This window comes from Octodon degus, unplaced genomic scaffold, assembly GCF_000260255.1.
Source record: "Octodon degus isolate 3935 unplaced genomic scaffold, OctDeg1.0 scaffold00002, whole genome shotgun sequence".
Lineage (NCBI taxonomy): Eukaryota > Metazoa > Chordata > Mammalia > Rodentia > Octodontidae > Octodon > Octodon degus.
In genome coordinates this window covers 12,755,316-12,773,219 of record NW_004524578.1, presented here as the reverse complement: position 1 = coordinate 12,773,219, position 17,904 = coordinate 12,755,316, and the positions used below count along the sequence as shown (strand labels likewise).

General features: G+C 46.0%; 1 protein-coding gene across 1 annotated transcript in view; it reads left to right on the top strand.

Annotated features, from left to right (window-relative positions):
- The window catches only part of St8sia2 (ST8 alpha-N-acetyl-neuraminide alpha-2,8-sialyltransferase 2), a 66,363-nt gene that overhangs the window by 23,911 nt on the left and 24,548 nt on the right, over positions 1-17,904 (top strand). The window contains exons 2-3 of the mRNA XM_004623271.3: positions 10,810-10,872; positions 14,535-14,663. Coding sequence (XP_004623328.1) covers positions 10,810-10,872; positions 14,535-14,663 — 192 coding nt within the window. The remainder of the gene's footprint in view (positions 1-10,809; positions 10,873-14,534; positions 14,664-17,904) is intronic.

Sequence of the window (17,904 nt, the reverse complement as noted above, 5' to 3'; positions counted from 1 at the left end):
CCCAGTTCACCCATCATCTCTAGTCTGTGGCCTCTCTATTTGCTCTGAAAGTGTTCTGCTTTGGCTGATAAGTTCTACTGTATCCTCTATGGTTGTAGGTGGCCCACACTTTCATGATAAGAAAGAGAGAGGATCAAGAATAAGCATGGTGGGAAATTCCTGGCACTCACAGGACTGGTTCACTTGCATTTTGAAGTGCAGATGGCCATAAGCACTTGTACATAAAGGCTAGGCAATGGGCTGGAACATAATCAAAGCCCTGAGTTCTTGGAGATGTTTTCTGAAGTTGAGCAAAGAAGCGAGCCCGGAGTGAACGGGTATGTTTCTGCATGCCGATGCAGGCTGATTATCAAGGAAAAGTTCATTAAAATCAAAGCAAATGGATAAATCAAACCAAGCTACTACTTAAAGCCAAAGAGGAAGAAGGTGGCAAAAAATAAAGCACAGTGCAGTCAATAAGAAAGCATCAGGGGTGACAGAAAGACAGCAGTGAGCCTGAGACTGCTGAGTTACTACAGCAGTACCACTGAACCCGCAGCCAAAGAGCTCAGCTGTCATGGAGACCCTGCTGGCAAGGTGTTCAGGGCTACTGTACACAACGATGCCTCAGTATCTGTCTTGGTTACTTCGCTCATTGCTGAGACAAAATACCATATGCCCAAGGTTAAAGGAGGAAAGGTTTATTTACTTCACAGTTTGTAGAGGTTTCAGTCCATCATTGGCTGGCTCCAAGGCAGGGTAGCACATGGCAGAGGGCAGAAGATCATGGAGGTGGAAGACAGCAAAAAAAAAATGAGAGAAAAGAGACAAGCCTCTTCCTGTCCCTTATATTGGGTGCAAGCTCCCCACCCTAGGGTAGGGGTGGCACCCACATCCTTAATCCCAGCATGAGACGATGAATCAGCAACAAACTCTAGCTCCAGCTGCCTCAGGAAAGCCCATCCCCATGACTGCATGAGTCTTTGAGGTGATATTGAGGGACAAACCATAACAGTGTCTATGATGTCCAAAGCTTTTGGCACAAGGATAGGATGTTCTGCATAGGAAAGACATCCCAAATGCTGTTGAGCATATAAGAAAAGCTGTTATACTTGAGTAGCTGGGCAAGAAAGTGAGTGCGTGCGTGTGTGTGTGTGTGTGTGTGTGTGTGTGTAGCTGTAGTTGGCATTGATGACACAAATGATGAATCTGAATTAATCAAAGGAGGGGAAGAGAGAGTATATGTAAGTATACGGTGCAAGCACCATAGCAGAAGTGTCGCTTGCTCCCTGTAGACCTGAAGCTTCCGCATGGGGCCCCGTGCCAGCACTCTGGCTCCTGGTATGCAGGCCAGAAGTGACTAACTTGTTCCAGTTCTCAGTGTGACTCCTGGTGGTTTTCACCTGGGAATGAGCTGGCCCTCTCCTGGAGCTACAACTTCAGGAAACCCACGCTGAGCTGTAGGATTCCTCACGGGGAAATACGGCCATGAGACCACCCAGGTCAGGACCAAGTATCTGGCTCCTCACATCCTAACACAGGAGTCAGCGATGTTCTGTGGCTCTCAGGTCAAATCCACCCAGCGCCCTGTCATTATGTGACCCTCCAACCAAGAGGTAAAAACCAATGAAAGAGTCATGGTAACGTAGAATCATTGATGATATAACTATACTGCTCTAAATCTGTGCATTTCTTGCCTCGTTGAGCCTTCCCAAAACCCTGTACCATCCACGCTATTCTCATTCCATGCCTGAGGAAGCAAATGGGCACTTCCAGATAGGTGAAGTAATACTTTAAGATCAAACAGCTAATGATTAGTTCGGCTAGAATTCAGACCCAGGAACCTCTCTCAGAGCTTGCTGTCTTAACCTGCTTCCCCATGTGACAAGTTCTCCATCACTGTAAGGGTAGAGGGGACATTCCGATGGAGATACTGGGGTGGTGCCTGCTAGTGAGTTCACAAGAGGGAAGATGACATGTCTCAGAGAGTCAGGGTAAGACGCAGGAGGAACATGGAGCCACCTTTCCATCACGATGACAAGGATATAAATTTTGAACCCTAATTAAGCAAACTCTTATTCCCTAAAAAGGAGTTACATTCTTCTCATTATAGACCTCATGAAATTTTCAAGTGCCAAAAAAATTGTTCTGAACTATTATATTTTAATTTCATCAATAAAACATTTGTGGAAATTTTATCCTCTTGTTACTCAAGGGTGTGCGTAATAGCTTCAGTTTGTCCTCTTGGCTCCTAAAGCTTGGGGTTCTTGCTGTCTGGCTCTACAAAGGAAGAGGAAGCCACATAGTGTCCTAGAGTGGTGGAGAATCTTGAAGGTACCATGTGGTGTGGTTGGAAAAGCTTTTGCAGTAATGAGTAACTCTGGGTCATAGAGTTTGGGAAGTATGACCTTGAACTTCAGGTCTCTGGATGACCCCAGCAGTTGCATTACTATAGTCTAGCCAGCAGACAAGTACGAGTCATTCACAGGGACCTCTCTGTGGTGACTGTGGAAGATACCTTGGACCAGATGCCTTAGGAGGCTTAGGACAAAGTCTCCACTGTCATATGCAGGGGACAGGTGATGGTCTCACTGTGACCATCCCAAAATACACTGCAAAGATTATAGCTAAAGACTCGTACCACTGCCTCCTGCTCACAGTGGGCAATGACATGATCGCTGCCACTTCATGACCTACGCTGGATCCATCCAGCTAAGCTCCTTGCTCCTCTGAGCTCCTCCAAGGGAGGATGAGATGGGCAGCAGAGCTCAGCTTGCCAACAGCCAATTCAGAAATCTCCTGCTGCCCGTGTGAGACCTGGGCAGGGAGCCCCTGAGCCATCATGTGCTGGTCACTCATGAGCCCTCTGCTTCTGCCCAGGTCTCACTTGCCCAGGTCTGGACACTAACCCTGAGGCAGAGGAACAGTTTTCCCCCAGATGACATCTCTGAGCTATTGATCTCCTAAACCCACCTCCTCCAATGCCAGCCTCCCGATACATCCTGCCACACAGATGGACCTTAAAGACTGACACTAAATGAGAAGCTGGATGCAAAAAGGCAACTATGGCGTGGTTCCAATCGTATCAAATATCCCAAAGAGGCAAATCCATAGAGACAAGAGAGTGGAACCAAGGTTACAGTGAGAGGCCTTGGGGGCTGCTTGCGTAGTGAGTACAGTTTCCATGCCAGTAGCGAAGCGGTTCTGGAAATGGGTGATGGTGATGATTGTAGGACATGGTGAATGCACTTACTCACTGTGGGTTGCACACTTAAAACGGTTAAGATGGTAACATTTGTGTGTATTTTGCCATAATAAAAAATGAAAAGGAGGCTGGCCAGGTAGCTTAGTGGATTAAAGCGCCTGTTTAGGCGGGTGCAGTGACCAGGTGTTTGATCCCGGACATGCTGTGCTGGCCTCACCTCGAGGACATGCTGAGACTGCTACTGAGACTGGGTGTGATGGTGTGTGCCTGTAATCCTAATACTTAGTAGGCTGAAAATAGGATTACTGTGAGTATGATCTATGTAGTGAGACCCTGTATACCCTGTACTAATACATTTATTTTTAAAAAATGAAAACTGCTTAAAACAAAACTTCTGGCCCTGTTGGAAGTTCTGTTTATGTGACTCACCCAAGCCATCCTCCTCTTCCCCTTCCTCCCTGATGCGTGCTCAGAGCTCCAGAAGCTTTCATTGTGTCCCTAGGACGTCAGCCAGAAGGCATCCCAATGGTTTTTATGCACAAAGTAAAAAAGAGCACTTAGTATCTTCCCAAATATGTGGAGGAAAAACCACCTCCAAATTCATGAATGGTGCTTTCATCTAATCTTCCACTTTCAAGACTAATCAACTGTTTGAGTCCAGACACTTAATTAAAGTTGCCAGCTCCTGAGTGTTCATTTTCTGAGCTTGAATCTCCAGTGAGAAACAGAAGATACGAGAAATTCTAACCAGCTAGACATTGGTATGACCTTGCCAATAAAAGATTGAGCATGCCATGGTTGAATCCCTATTATTTCATTTAGTCAAATTCTGCATCATTTCTAATGTATTTTTACTATTTTTTATTATTCTCTTTAAAAAGTAAAAAGACCTTTAAAAAATAAAATTAAAAATAATAAAAAAGACTCCACACAGAGCTGAAGAAATGAGTATAGGAATGCTGAGTTTGCAAAGGAAACTGTGATCGCCCCAAAAGAAGTTGAAAATAAAATGTAAGGAAAATGAAAAAAAAAAAAAAAGGTTGAGTTTGAGATGTGTGTGTGTCTGTGCGTGTCAGAATAACACATTATACCCCACAATTGTATATATTTATGATTTGTTCGTTAAAAATACTAACAAGCCAGGTGTGGTGGTACAAGACCCATAATCCTAGCTATCAAGGAGGCCACAGCAGGAGGATCCCAAGTTCAAGGTCAGGGTAGGCAAATTAACATGACTCTTGTCTCAAAACAAAATTATATTTTAAAATATAGAACTAGGGATATAGCTTAGCACTCCCTGGGTTTAATCCCTAGTACTAAAATAAACATTAATAAAAATTTTAAGAACTGGGCTTTATGAAAAGACTAAATACAAAGGCAGTTCTCAAATCTGTTCATTGCTGTTCACTAAAACAGACTCAACTATGTATGGTTTTGTCATGTTTGGTTAACAAACCATCTTTATTTATTGTCTCAGTTTGTTACATACTCTCAAGTAGGAGGAAATAGCCTGTCCACAGTGGGAAATAAATTGATGTTCTGAAACATGGACCTTTAAAGTGGTCAACCTCTGTCCCTGCTGTGGCTGGGAATCTTGCAGAGAGGGGTCAAATGGACAGTTGTTATTACTAGTATTAGCCCTTGCTCTACAGACTACTTTATAGTGGGCCCAGTGCTTGTCCATGCTTTTTCTCATTTGGATGATCTAAGCATCTATGATTTCAGCACTTTGTAAATGATCTTTATCCAAATTTTCTCGCCCAGTCACCTACTTCTGTCATTCAAGCAAGCAGGCACCCGTTTATCTGAATCACATTTGAGCAAAGCCTAATGAGAAAACAATCCTTTGAGTCACAAGATTCATTCTAGAGCCCCGCATCCTCAGTCTCTTTAAGTAATGATCTGCCCTGGCCTCTGGACAACAGAGAGGCTGAGAGATGTCTTCTATAGACGTAGTGGACATAGAGACCAGAGATGCAAGCTTCAGGGAGGACTTGAGACGAAAAATCTCATAGGATGTTGAAGTTCATCTTGCTTCCCTGAGCCCCCATCAGCAGATGCAAGGCCAAGAAAGAGCACAAGACAGGCTCCCACCTACCTAATTATAGGTTTTCTTACTCAGGTACGAAAGGCCCACAGATCAGTGGCTGCCACTGAAAAGATGGCTTGTCTTGATTGCAGGGCCAGAGGGTGGGACGCACCATGCCATGGAGGGTGGGGAGCACCCAGGGCAGCTTGGAAAATTCAGGAGGCAGAGGGAGGGTGACCAGCAGAAGCCCTCAGTGTGGTTCTCATGGGAAGGAGAGGGCAGGGCGTGGTGGACAGATGTCTGTTTGAGTAGTAAATTCTGTGGGTGTGGGGTGCAGGGGCCTACCAGTCCCTATTTGTTGGGTATCTGCCTGGGGATGGTGGGCATAAAGGAATAATGGCCCCAAGCAACAGCCCAGTGAGTGAGGTGATGAGGTGTTGGCTCTGGCTAGGCGAGCATTTGATGAAAACACACCCAGTAGGGTCCTCTACTGCCTCCAGGAATTGATTAACCCTGTAGAGTTAATTCTGGAGGGACAGAAGCTACAAACCCAGCAGGGGCCCAGGTTTGAAAACTCCATGACACAGAAGATAAAGCACATGGTTAACCCTACACTCTAGGGGATTATGCTGCTGGGGTGGAGAAGCCAAGGCTGGAACTGGACCCCAAGTCCACGCCAGAGGCTCTCCACTGTATGATAGAGTACAGAGTCTAAAAAAGAGAAGATTTCCATAAAGCCCCTCATCTGTGGTTCCACAAAATTATGAAATCCAAGAAGCAGGTGGAAAATGTTGTAACAGAACCGAGTGCTCTTGGAGGAAAAGGAAAAAGTGGTAAGAACTAAAAATCAGGATGGTTCCTAAAGAGGCCCAGATGGTTGGGGACTGGCACAAGGCTGGCACCGAGAAGGAGGCTGCTGACCATGCTGAGGTAGACGGTGGATGGTTCCAATTCTGAGAGGCACCAGACCAAAGAATTAGAGCTGAGGTTCTCAGCTGGAGACACTTCTTCTCCTGTATCCCAGAGGCCTACACTGGCAAAGTTTGGACACATTTTCCCATCTTGGAGGAAGGAGGGAGTACTACTGGTATGCGTTGGATAGAAGTTGGAGAAGCTGCCAGATTCCTACACGGTACACTGAGAGTTCCCACCTCCAACTTTACCAGCAAAGAAATGTTCCAGTTTAAATGTCAATAGTACCAGGACTAGAAGCCTCAGAGGAGGTGGTGGTTATGGAAAAGTCCAGAGATGTGCAATCTCCTCCCTGCCCCCACCCCGCCCCTGCCCGAATCAGCAGGACCTTACGTTTCCATAGATAGGGAGGGAGATAGACAGGGAGCCAGCTGTTTGGAGGCCACAGGGCCCACTCCAGGCATGGCTGCCAGGCAGCGCGCAAGGAGGAGGCATTGGTCTGAGGGTGCCAAGTTTCAACGGACAGAATGAATAAGTTCTGGCGATCTATTTCACCGCATCGTGACCGATGCTAATCACATTGTGTTAGACACTTGCAATTGCTATCAAGGGCCAGCTAGATAGCTCAGCGAAGTAAGTGCCTGCCTGGCAAGCACAGAGACCAGGGTACGATTCCCAGTACCACATGCCACACTGCAACCCGCACCCCCTGCCACCTCCGCACACTGAGCCAGCCATCAAGACCTGGCGTGGTGGCGCACGCCTGTAATCTCAGTGCTAGGAAGGCTGAAAACAGGAGGATCACTACGAGTCTGAGCTGCATAGTGAGCTCCTGTACCAAATACACGGAAAAAAAATAAATAAATAAAAAGAAATCACTGCCAATAAAAGCTTCATTGTGCTCATGACAAAAAAGGCAAGTATGGGATGTGATGGATGTTAATTAGACTAGCCATCTCACCATGTGTTGGTGTATCACAACATGACACTGTACATCATGAGTACAGCTGGTCCTGAGTACGTGTGGATGACTGATCTCAGGACAAACGCCACACAAAGACACCAAAATCTACAGATGTTGAAGCCACTATACAAAATAGTGATAATCATCTCTAGTCATAATATCTAATATGATGCAAATGCTATGGAAATAATTGTTATGTTATTTAGGGAATAGTAGCAAGAATAAGTGTACATATTCAGGACCAGTGCAATTTTTTAAAAAATATTATTTGATCTGAGGTTGCTTGCATCAGTGGATCTGATGCACACAAATGCTGTTTGATCATTACACCTCAGTGAAGTGGGTGGGAGACTGAGAATTCAGAAAGAAAAAGAATTCATCTTTGCACTCTCTGTTAAACTGTATTCCATCAGGGCAGGAACCATATATGTCAGCTTTGACAGAGACCCCAGATATATTAGAAATAAATTTTTGTCAAATGAATGAGCTTTAAAAATTAAATTAACCATTTTGTATCTGCATATTCAAAATAGAATATACAGCTACTTTCTCTTAATTCAGTGAATAGAAAGATTTGTACTAAGACTGTGGACAGGATATATGTCTGCATCTTGTACTATGAATAACCACTAAGAATACAACAATATGCAAAGTATTAATTATTGAAACTGTCCTACTAATCAGTTTTGAAACTGTCTCTTTGTTGTTTCTCAATAAAAATATTTATAAATAAATAATAAAAATTAAAATTAAATTAGAGTCTATGCTGTCCTCACCTGGATCCCTTGTAGATTTGACCAAATGCACTGAACTCGTTTGTTGAAGCTTGCTTTTTAAATAAGCAGAGTGTCATATTTTAATGAAGTCATATCTGCCTACATTCTTCATTATTTCTTCTTCTTACCCTTCTGAACTTGAAAAGTCCCTCAACTACACTGTGCGGTCCTTATCAAAGATTTGATAAATATTCTCTTCCTTTTGTAGAACCAATTTCTTGTGGTTTGCAGCCTTTAAACATCTACCCGTGTAGTCCAGTCTTTTCCAGGAGGTGGTGCAGTGATAATGCGACATGCTTTTTAGGAATTCCAGGGATACTTTTGGTTTAATGATTCAATGAGCTTTTTAAAGATGAATATGTACAACATCAAAGCTGTATTTCCCAGATGATATTGTTTAGAATAAGGACAAGTTAATGAGTCCATTTTAAAATTTATGTGGTTTGGGATGATAGATATGGAAAACTTGTAACAGGGGTTTGAATATACTAAAGGTTGGAAGACACTAGATAGATCCATCTGAGATTCTTTTTTTTTTTTTTTTTGCTTTTTGAGTAGGATATTTATCAGGTTTCCTCCAATCACATCACCAGATTATTAACCAACCACTCCAAATCGTTGCTTACATTTCTCTTTGAAAATGACATTTTTTGCATCGATGCTTATACGCAGGCTTTCCAGAAGATCCTTTTTGTCTCATCCATCTTTCATCAGTCTTGAGTTACTACCTTGCTTTTAATCACTCTGCTCAACTTAATATCTGGCCCAGTGGGCCTTCTTCCCACAGAGAGGGCTGCTTTTGAGGCTGCCTCAGGAGGTGTGAAAGGACAGTGACACATGGAGAGCAGCACTCCCTGCAAATCCTCCGGATGCAGTGGGCTGAGGCTGCAGGAGCAGAGCTGGCAGGATACTGTCAGACTCCAGGCGGGCAATGCAGGAGCCCCGCCTCCCCACAGGAAATGGAGAGAGACAAATAAATAAGTACAGGCATTAAATTAAAATGAGAAGTAGCTACTCTGTGCCATTAAGAACTACACTTGGGACAGCCAAATAACTCAGCAGATTAAAGCACCTGCAAGCAGGCACAGGGGCCAGGATTCAATCCCTGGGCCTGCAGTGCCGGCTCAGTCCCCGGGGCATGCTGAGATGGCCATTGAGACTGGGCATGGTGGCATGCATCTGTAATCCCAGCACTTGGGAAGCTGTAAACAGGAGAATCACTATGAGTCTCCTGTAGTGAGACCCTGAACACCCTGAAGACCCTTCCCTAAAATACAGATAAAAAAAAAAAGAACTACACTTGCAGGGATAACATTTAAAGGGGCACTTGGGGTGAAACCCTGGGTGAGTCCTGATAAGTTACCTGTGAAGTGGGAGAAAATTACCTATTGAGAAAACATTTCAGTGTATCAGGACAGTATATCATATCTATATAAACATGCACACACAGTGTTACATACATCAGACAGCTGATACTAAGCAAAGCAAATTTTAAAAATCCATACTTAAAACCACTGCGTAGACAAGCCTTCCCCACAGGGAAGTCTCATGTAATGACAGAGTTCCCTCAAAAGCATCACCTGCCCAGTGTGCCCTCTTCAGAGTACATCAACACCTTGACTGAAAGACTAAATCATGTTTTTAAAAACATGAGGGCCTGCCTCCAGGGCACACCATGTGGGCAATTGAGACTGGGTGTGGTGGTGTGTGCCTGTAATCCCAGCACTTGGGAGGCTGAAAACACGCAGATCACTATGAGTCCAATCTGTGTGATGAGACCCTGAACACCCTGTGCTAAATACATAATAAATAAATAAATAGTAAAGTTCTGAGCTCCTCTCCCAAACCACATATTTTATAATATTTCCTTTCTTTGTTTGTTTGGTACAGGGTCTTCCTATGCAGCTCAGACTCATAGTGATCCTCCTGTCTCAGCCTCCCCAGTGCTGGGATTACTAGTGTGCACCACCACTGCCAGTATAGGTGGCTGGCTTAGTGTGGGGCTGGCACAGCATGCAGCCCCAGAAATCAAACCTGGGTCCTTGCGCTTGCCAGGCAGGTGCTTAGACCTTGCCAAGCTATCTTCCTGGCCCCACACACTTTATAAATCAGTGGGTGAGAATTTTTTATCTAATGAACATAATCATGTCATATTTAGGCTTTCTAAAATACATGTAAGTCATAAAGTAGGGTACCAGGGCCACATGTATTCATCCCCTTGCTGTGTGACAGTGATATGAGATAGGACTTTGGGGCTTGTAAACGACTGTAGAACAATTTTACTCCAAGATCAAGTGCTCCAAAGGAAAAAATATAAGACCCCATTATCCACCTGCCTTCTGCCCTAGGCCCTAAAAAAAAATAACAACATTAACATTATTTACCCTGGCAATAAAAATTAAATTGTTATCACATTTGGTCAGAGGTATGATTGAGTTAGCCTTGATGCCTCTGTTGAATTGCTGGTGTCCTAAATTTGCACAAAATATGATAGATATCTCATCACCTAGGACGGATCCAAGAGAAGCCATTCAGCAGGGGCTGAGTTATGCTAAGGCAGATCTGAGTCATGCCAAGTGGCTCTAGAATAGACACTGTCATACCAGAGCAAATGCTGAGTCATACTAGCCTGCTTTATTAACCAGGGGAGACCAATCTCAGATAGGTTTATCTCAAGACCCAAGTGGTATTCACAAGTGAGACCCCTGGTGCTAACTGAAAGTGCTCAAGTGGGGGGCAGGGAAGGATCTTGGAGACCCACTTCCCTGTAAAATGCTTGGGCTACAACTGGGACCAGAACACTGCCCATTCTGGAAAGGCCAGACTGGAGAGCTCATGTTCACCCTGGAGTAGTCCAGGTGAGCTGTGGGGTCTCTTGGTGATTGAAGATGGCTTTGCAAAGAGAAGCTGGGTTTATAAATAATGCATTTCCTTTGTCTTGCAGGAATTCTGGAGGCAGAGGTACAATCAGATCAGCTGTGAACAGCTTACATAGCAAATCTAATAGGTTTGTAAATTAGATTTTGTGTTCATTTGTTTTTGCTGTAAGGCAGCTATTAATCTGCTTCTCCTCTTTGCTGGATGATGCCCTTCTTACTTAGTAAATAGATCTGTTTCGTTTCACTTGGGTTTTACATTTCCCTAATCACTTTTGCGGGGAGCTGTCGATGAAAGATCACATGAAATGGTCCAAGGTCTAGAAGCTGGTGAGATGGAAAACACAGATGAGTAGGAGTTATTTTCTGGAGAAGAGCCCCCCACTTTGCAAAACTTGGACCACCAACAGACGTGCTCAGAACTTGTGCTTTTGTGGAGCAGTGGAGAAAGTCAGAACTTTCACTCAATTTCATTGTGGTAGATGGCTGGACCAGGTTAAAATGGAAGAAGAAAAAACACTCAAAAATTCTCTTAAAATATATAGGCAGTTAACCCAGTAATGTTATCCCTGACCGTTGGAGGTACATTATTAGCTTATGTGACTTGACATTGCTACACTGGAAGTCTTTGGGACAGTCCCTGCTTAGGGGACAGATTGATGCAGGGAAGCATGCAAACATTTTACAAGCTGGCAGACCCAGGCCTGCCACTGGCTGTGACCACACCATTCCTCCAAGTCCCTATTCCCCATCAATGACGAGTGTCCCATACCTCTGACCTTTAGCCTCCCAAGCCCAAGTTCAGCAAAGACAAGTGCCAAGTCATTTGCAATAGAGGATCCCACACCTCAAAATGAAGTCCTTGTCTTGATTTCTAGATATCTCCCTTTAATCATGCTGAGAGGCTCATATGATTCAAAGTACAACTTGTCATTTGCCCTCCCATAGGTTTTTAGGTCTATTGGTCATATGACACCTGTCAAGGATGCTTCTAGCACTTCATGCCTGGCTTGAGAAATTAGCCCTTCTCTCCTGGACGTCATTGCTTCTAGATCTTTAATGGCTTCTTACCGCCTCAGACCTATGAATGATGCCTGTCGTATAGCTAAAATGCAAAAGTGGCATGAATGATGGAGAAAGCCACATATGCTTCAGTTTCTCTCTGGTCTACTGTGGAAAGATGTTCTTTCTTGAAGAGAGAAGACACTGCCTCTCCAGCCCAAGTCCCAGATGCCTCACTGCAGTCATGTTGCACGTGAGAAGGGAGGCCAGTCTTAGGCAGTCCTAGCTTCAGCTCCTGAGCTTCTTAGTTCAGGCCTTCTTCAAGCAATTTTGCCCTCTGAGCCTCCGTTTCCATCCAAGGGGAATAATAAGCAAAGGCTTCCTGGAGAGATTCGAGCCGCTGAATCTCAGGGTCTAGCTAACTAGCACCTGAGGTGACCAAGACGCTCACTGATGCTTGTCTCTGTCACCACGGATGTATTTGTGGCTTCAGAAGTGACTGAAGATGAAGTTCAGGACTTGGGAGGCAGTGTGATTTCACATACCTCTAGAATCATTTGGAAGCGCAGAAAGAGTGCCAAGTCCATGAGGAGAGTGACTGAGGAGGACAATCTCACCTCAGTAGCCCAGCTGTGTGTATGCAACACAGAGTGTAAAACCTGTAGACAGAGGCCGTCCCTGGGACATGAAATCCATCCAATTAAGAAGGCCAAGGCCAGAAAGCCTAGGTGACTTTCCCAAGTCCCCCAGCCAGGTAGCAACAGAGCCAGGGTTAAGTCCAGTAAAGTCATAACTGATGGTGCAAGACCTCACCCAAGGCTCCCCCAGGAAGTAGGGACCCACGTGAAATTTTAGTATTGTCCCCGCCAGCATTTATCTCACCCCTTCTCCTACTTCCACAACCTGTGTCGGAGAATTCAAGAACCCTCATTTGGTAGCTTCTGCCCAAGCCCTTCTACAAGCTTCCAGAGACCCCAGCCCTGCAGCTATATCCTGCATGAGTCTGGGGCCATCTCACATGCCCAGGTCTTGGAATAGCCCTGGGGACTGAATCTACCTGGAGCCAATGAGCTGCCAGTACCATTCACTGGTTACTAATGTGAGCACCAACCAGAGTTTTAGGAAGTCCAGTCCTCGTCACAAGCATTGAAGCACTTCCAGCACATGCATTTACTGATGCAAACGCAGTGAAGCTTGGGGACTTGAGTGTGGCAGCTGGCCCTGAGATCATGGGTCCTGCCTGTGGGCGTGCAGAAGTAGACAGTGCCAAAGGGACACAGTCATATCAGCTTTTCCTGGCCCCCTACAAGACAACAGCGAGGGGCAGATGCAGGAAACATATCAGCAGGCTTTTTAGGAATCTAGATGCTCAGGGACATATACCTTCCTCTTCTATAAAGAAGGAAACTGTAGCTCAGAAAGATAAAATGAGTTAGCCAGTCACACATTGTAGGGAAATATTCTACTCCCCCTTCTGCTTCTGTTCATGAAAACAGTAAAGATCCCAAAGTGTCCAGTTTTCTGTTACTTCTTTTTTCAGCCTGCCTGTTAGAAGTCCATCTGTCTTACTCAAAACCGTTTTGTTCTCTGTAAAGTTACACACAGTATGTTTAAATCCAAAATAACTGATATCAGCAGAAGAGTCAGGAATATTTTTGGAATGGAGAAGGGAGGGGCATGAAAGACAAAATGTATCCCTTAATTAATTTATTCTCTTCTCTACCTGAAAAAAAAAATGCAAGGTAGAGCATTGGGTTTAGATCTCAGGAAAAGGGTTTCATCTTTAACGTGGCTGTTGCAAGCCAAATACAAAGGACAGAGATGTTTGGTTTGAACTCTTTTTAGTTCTAGAATTTGGTTTCACAAATCTACTTATCGTTCTAACTGGGAGAATCTGCTGTCAGAACAGACAAAAGGAACTTGGGATATGACCCACATGCAGCGTGGCTACATCAGCAGAAAGCAGCCTGGCTCTTGCTCTGCTTTTAAAGATATAATCGTAGCCTAGTTTCTTAGAAACCTACTAGCATACATTTCAAGCCTCTGAATTCAAGTGAGTCCTCTGATGCCTGGTGTTCCCAATTCAGGTGGATAGACAGTCTATACCGAGAATTGTGATCTGCCCCAGGCATACAAAGCCCAACCAGCTCCTTTATATATTCCAGGCTCCCCTGGGATCAATTTCAAAATCAAATTCAATGAACACTTGTTTATTGAGCACCTGCTACGCTAGACCATTAGGGAATGTAGGAGACGCTCCTGCTTGCAGTCTAGAAGGAAAGACAGGGCACGGATTATGCTGTCACAGGCAGAAGTTTCTTATGTCAACAAGAATGATGGGAATGGGGAACAGGACGTAGAAGCCGCAGGCTACAAGGACATTGTCCTGGTATGCGGTTTTGTTTTCTCGTTATTCGGTTTGCAAGCTATCATAGGATACTTGGCCACTAATAGAACTGCTACTTGTGAGTTTCTTATCAATCACTGAAATGGAAAATATTATTATTCTGGTAGTAACTGCCAGATTTCACAAGGAAGAAACGTTGAGAGTGGAGGGAGAGAGAAATAGTTTTATCACCCTTCCTGTCTCCAAGACTGTCTGTTGGTTATACCTGAGGGAGAGAGTTTGTACATTCTAGGAGATAAATAGGCCACCATCCCTTCTTGGGTAATAACTGCAATTTTGCTCTGCTGAAGTTTACATTCAAGCCCGTGCAAAAACAAAACTATTAGACTTGTCATTGGAATGCTAACAGATCACGTCTACCTTCGTCTTTTCTTCCCCTTCCAGAGCTGAAGTTGTAATAAATGGCTCCTCTCCGCCAGCTGTTGTTGACAGAAGTAATGAAAGCAGTAAGCACAACATCCAGCCAGCCTCGTCCAAATGGAGACACAACCAGACACTCTCTCTGAGGATCAGGTACTGGTAATTACCTGCAGGACAAGCAGCAGACCTGGCCTGCTTTAGCGCAAGCCGGCAAATTGCCACGCTCCATCACCTATAGAAGCAAGACAGAAATAAAATGTTTACCTCCCGCAGAGGCAGGCTTCATCTGGGAATAAAACCTATGACCAGGAGAATAGCCCAGCAGGTGGACACAGCCTGTTGGCAGGGGAGGAGCGACTCCCCAGTGAGGGTCGGGGGCAGACAACACCTGGGGACAGACAGAGGCCATGGGGGCCTCTCCTTCCCTGGCATATGGAGCCATTCCTTGTCTGGGCTTGCTTGGCATTCATGTCCCTCTCTGTGACAGTCCTCCACTTTGCCCATGGAGGGACATGAAAGGACACATCTCTCCCCAGAGATGTGAACAAGAACCTCTAGCTGGGAGATCCAGAAGCTGAGCTGAACGCTGACCCCAAAGAGAATGCTCTTGTCCTGACCTTCACAGAGAGCAGTTTGCAGGCTGCCATCATCCCAGGGTAGCGGTGATGGGGAGAAGTAGAGGAGAAATGACAAGTTGAGCATGTGGGACACTCAGCTTCGAGGTAGCCAGGACGTCCCCAACAGCTACGGGTCAGCATACTCTAGCTAGCTGTATCCATTTGCAGGTGGTGTACTGCACTCCCAGAGTGCTAATGGGAATCAGAACTCAGACAGGGAGCTCCAAATATGAAGACAGGACAAGGTGGTGGATCATGTACATTAGGCAATAAGGAGGATGCACTGATATTATACTCGCTTTGTAAGGGAAGGCTAGCCCAAACTTGGTTTTTAGGAATAATTAGGAGTTGGCCAGGTGGATAAAGCTGTGTCCTGTACGCAGAGCCTAAAGCCTGGCTGTGTGCTCGCTCGGTGCTACAGGAACACAGAGAAGGAGGGGGCACGGGGATGTGAGGAAGGTGAGGGGCAGCCACCTCCCCAGGAAGGTCTGGATACAGAGAGGGGCTGGCGACAGTGTGACCACACAGCTGGGAGTTGTGTCCTCTAGGAAGACTCCCTGCTGACATGGAAGCCTCTACCCAGCTGTGAGGCTTCATTTGGGGACATGAAGGGTGTAGAACAGAGGTGCAGGTGGCTGCAAAAGTGGCTGCCAGAGCCATCTGTGGGTGCCACCTTTTGTCACCCCCAGCCCCCACTCAGCACTTCTTCCAAGGCCCCTTGGGTGGGATCCCTCCATTGTCACGCTGCCTGGCCTGCTGCCCCCCTTCATCAAGGGCACTGCTGCGTCTGGCAGACCATGGTCCCCCTTGGGCTGCCGGGACAAATAAGCACTGTCTTGGTGGCTGAAACAATACAGATCACTCGTTCATCATTTCAGAGACCAAGATTCTGAGCACTCCCTGCTCAGGGTTCAGAAGAGAAGCTTTTATTTGCTTAGTTCAATTTAGCTGTTCGTGGCTCCAGGCCTTCTTTCCTGCTTCCTGGTGCCTATTCCTCCTCTGGGTGCATGTAGTCTCCTCTTCTATCTCTCCTAAGGATGCCATTCCTGGATTTAGGGCCCACCCAGGGAGTCCAGAATGAGCTTATCTCAAGATCTGTAATTTAATTACACTGCAAAGATGCTGTGTCCAAATACGGTCACATTCACAGCTCCCTGGAGCTGAGGGGTGCACAGCTGCCAGGGGCCCACCTGAGAGTGACATCCCCCCACCAACACATGACCACCTGCAGCCCACTCTCCCTTGCACAACGCGCATGCGTGCGCACACACACACACACACACACTCCCTGCTTTTGCAAAACCCCAGGAGAAGCTTGCACACACCTAGCCACCGGGGCAAGAACCATGTGCCTCCACCCAGAGGGAAAAAGATGGTCCCCTGTTTAGTCAATTAATAACCCAAGTTATTCATGATAAAAGGTCTTGCCAGCGACTTGGAATGGTGCTTAATAATTGATAGTAATTTCTCATCATTAGTTAGAAATTAATTCCCTCACAAAGGTGCTGACTGTATTTATGGGCTTTCTGGGGCTCTCTTTTGCTTTTAAATACTTTGGGATAAGTAATTGTGAGGGTTTTAGCAATTTCTAAGCTGTATTCGTGTGTTGAGTTGTATAATTCTTAGGAAAGCAGAATAAATAAAATAACACCTCTGTTTTCCATCAAGAGGTACAAATTGATTTCCCTTGCACCCTATTAAGAGATCCAGCTCACTCATGTCAAAAGACGAGTGGGTAGAGAGCGCCACGGTCTGCCACGTGCCCTAACTGCCCCACAGCTGTGCCACAGCGTCCACGGCTAGGCACACGTCAGAGCCACCGGAACTGGAGCCCCTCAGCATCAGGATGTCTCCGGTGTCTGCGGCCCCAAAGCTCCTTTTAGCTCCCAAGCCATTAGATGTGCAGTCCCTCAGGAAATGCTCACCTCGAGCTCAGCAGGCTCCCGGGAAGCAGTGTTGCCATCTGTAAAATGGGGCGGCTGCCCGCCAGGTTCTTCTCGTGCAGTGCGTGTGCAGATGCGGGTTCAGGCTCTGCAGACAGGAAGGCCAGGGTTCCTGTGTCAGCTCTAGGCTGGGGCTCACTGCAGGAAGCGAAGTTCATTCGAGTTGATCTGAGTTCTCTCTTGCTCTTTATGACTTCAATCATTTCTAAAGATCTTTCAGATAACTCAGGCAGTCCTTTAAGCAGAACCCTAGATGGGGTGCTCAGGCTCCCCTGTCCTTCCCCAGGGCTTTGGGAAAGACTACCCCCTGGGGATTCCAAGAAGATGCCCCTCTCTCTCCCGACCTGACTTCATTGCTTCTCTCTGCTTTGATCTGAAACTTTTCCCCACAATCAAAGTTAAATTTCCTTGGAGCCCAGAGCGCCACCCTTTGCTCAGCTTTGTTTAGAAACAACAGAGAGGAGCACGTTACTGAGCCTGCCAAGCCCCCTACTGGCAGCATTGGGGAGGGGTACAGGCCCCACTGAATGGACCAACCCAGAGGCAGCAAGCACCTCGGTGTCTCAGAGGTGGGCATGGTGCTGTTCCCTCAGTACTGGGCTCCCCTTCAGGCTCTCTGGCATCCCCTCAGCCAGAAGAGCCCTCCATGAAGAAGGCAGACCATGAGGACATGTGGCCTCTTGGCTTGCTGCTTCTGGTCAGGACGCCTTAGATCCCTGGTGGTCCTGAATCCCTATAAGAGAGTGTGGCTCGGAGGGGTTGCCCAAGACTGAATAGTTTCCTGGACAGGGGACATCCAGTCCTTTACCCAGACCCCGGGGCGGAAGGCCACCT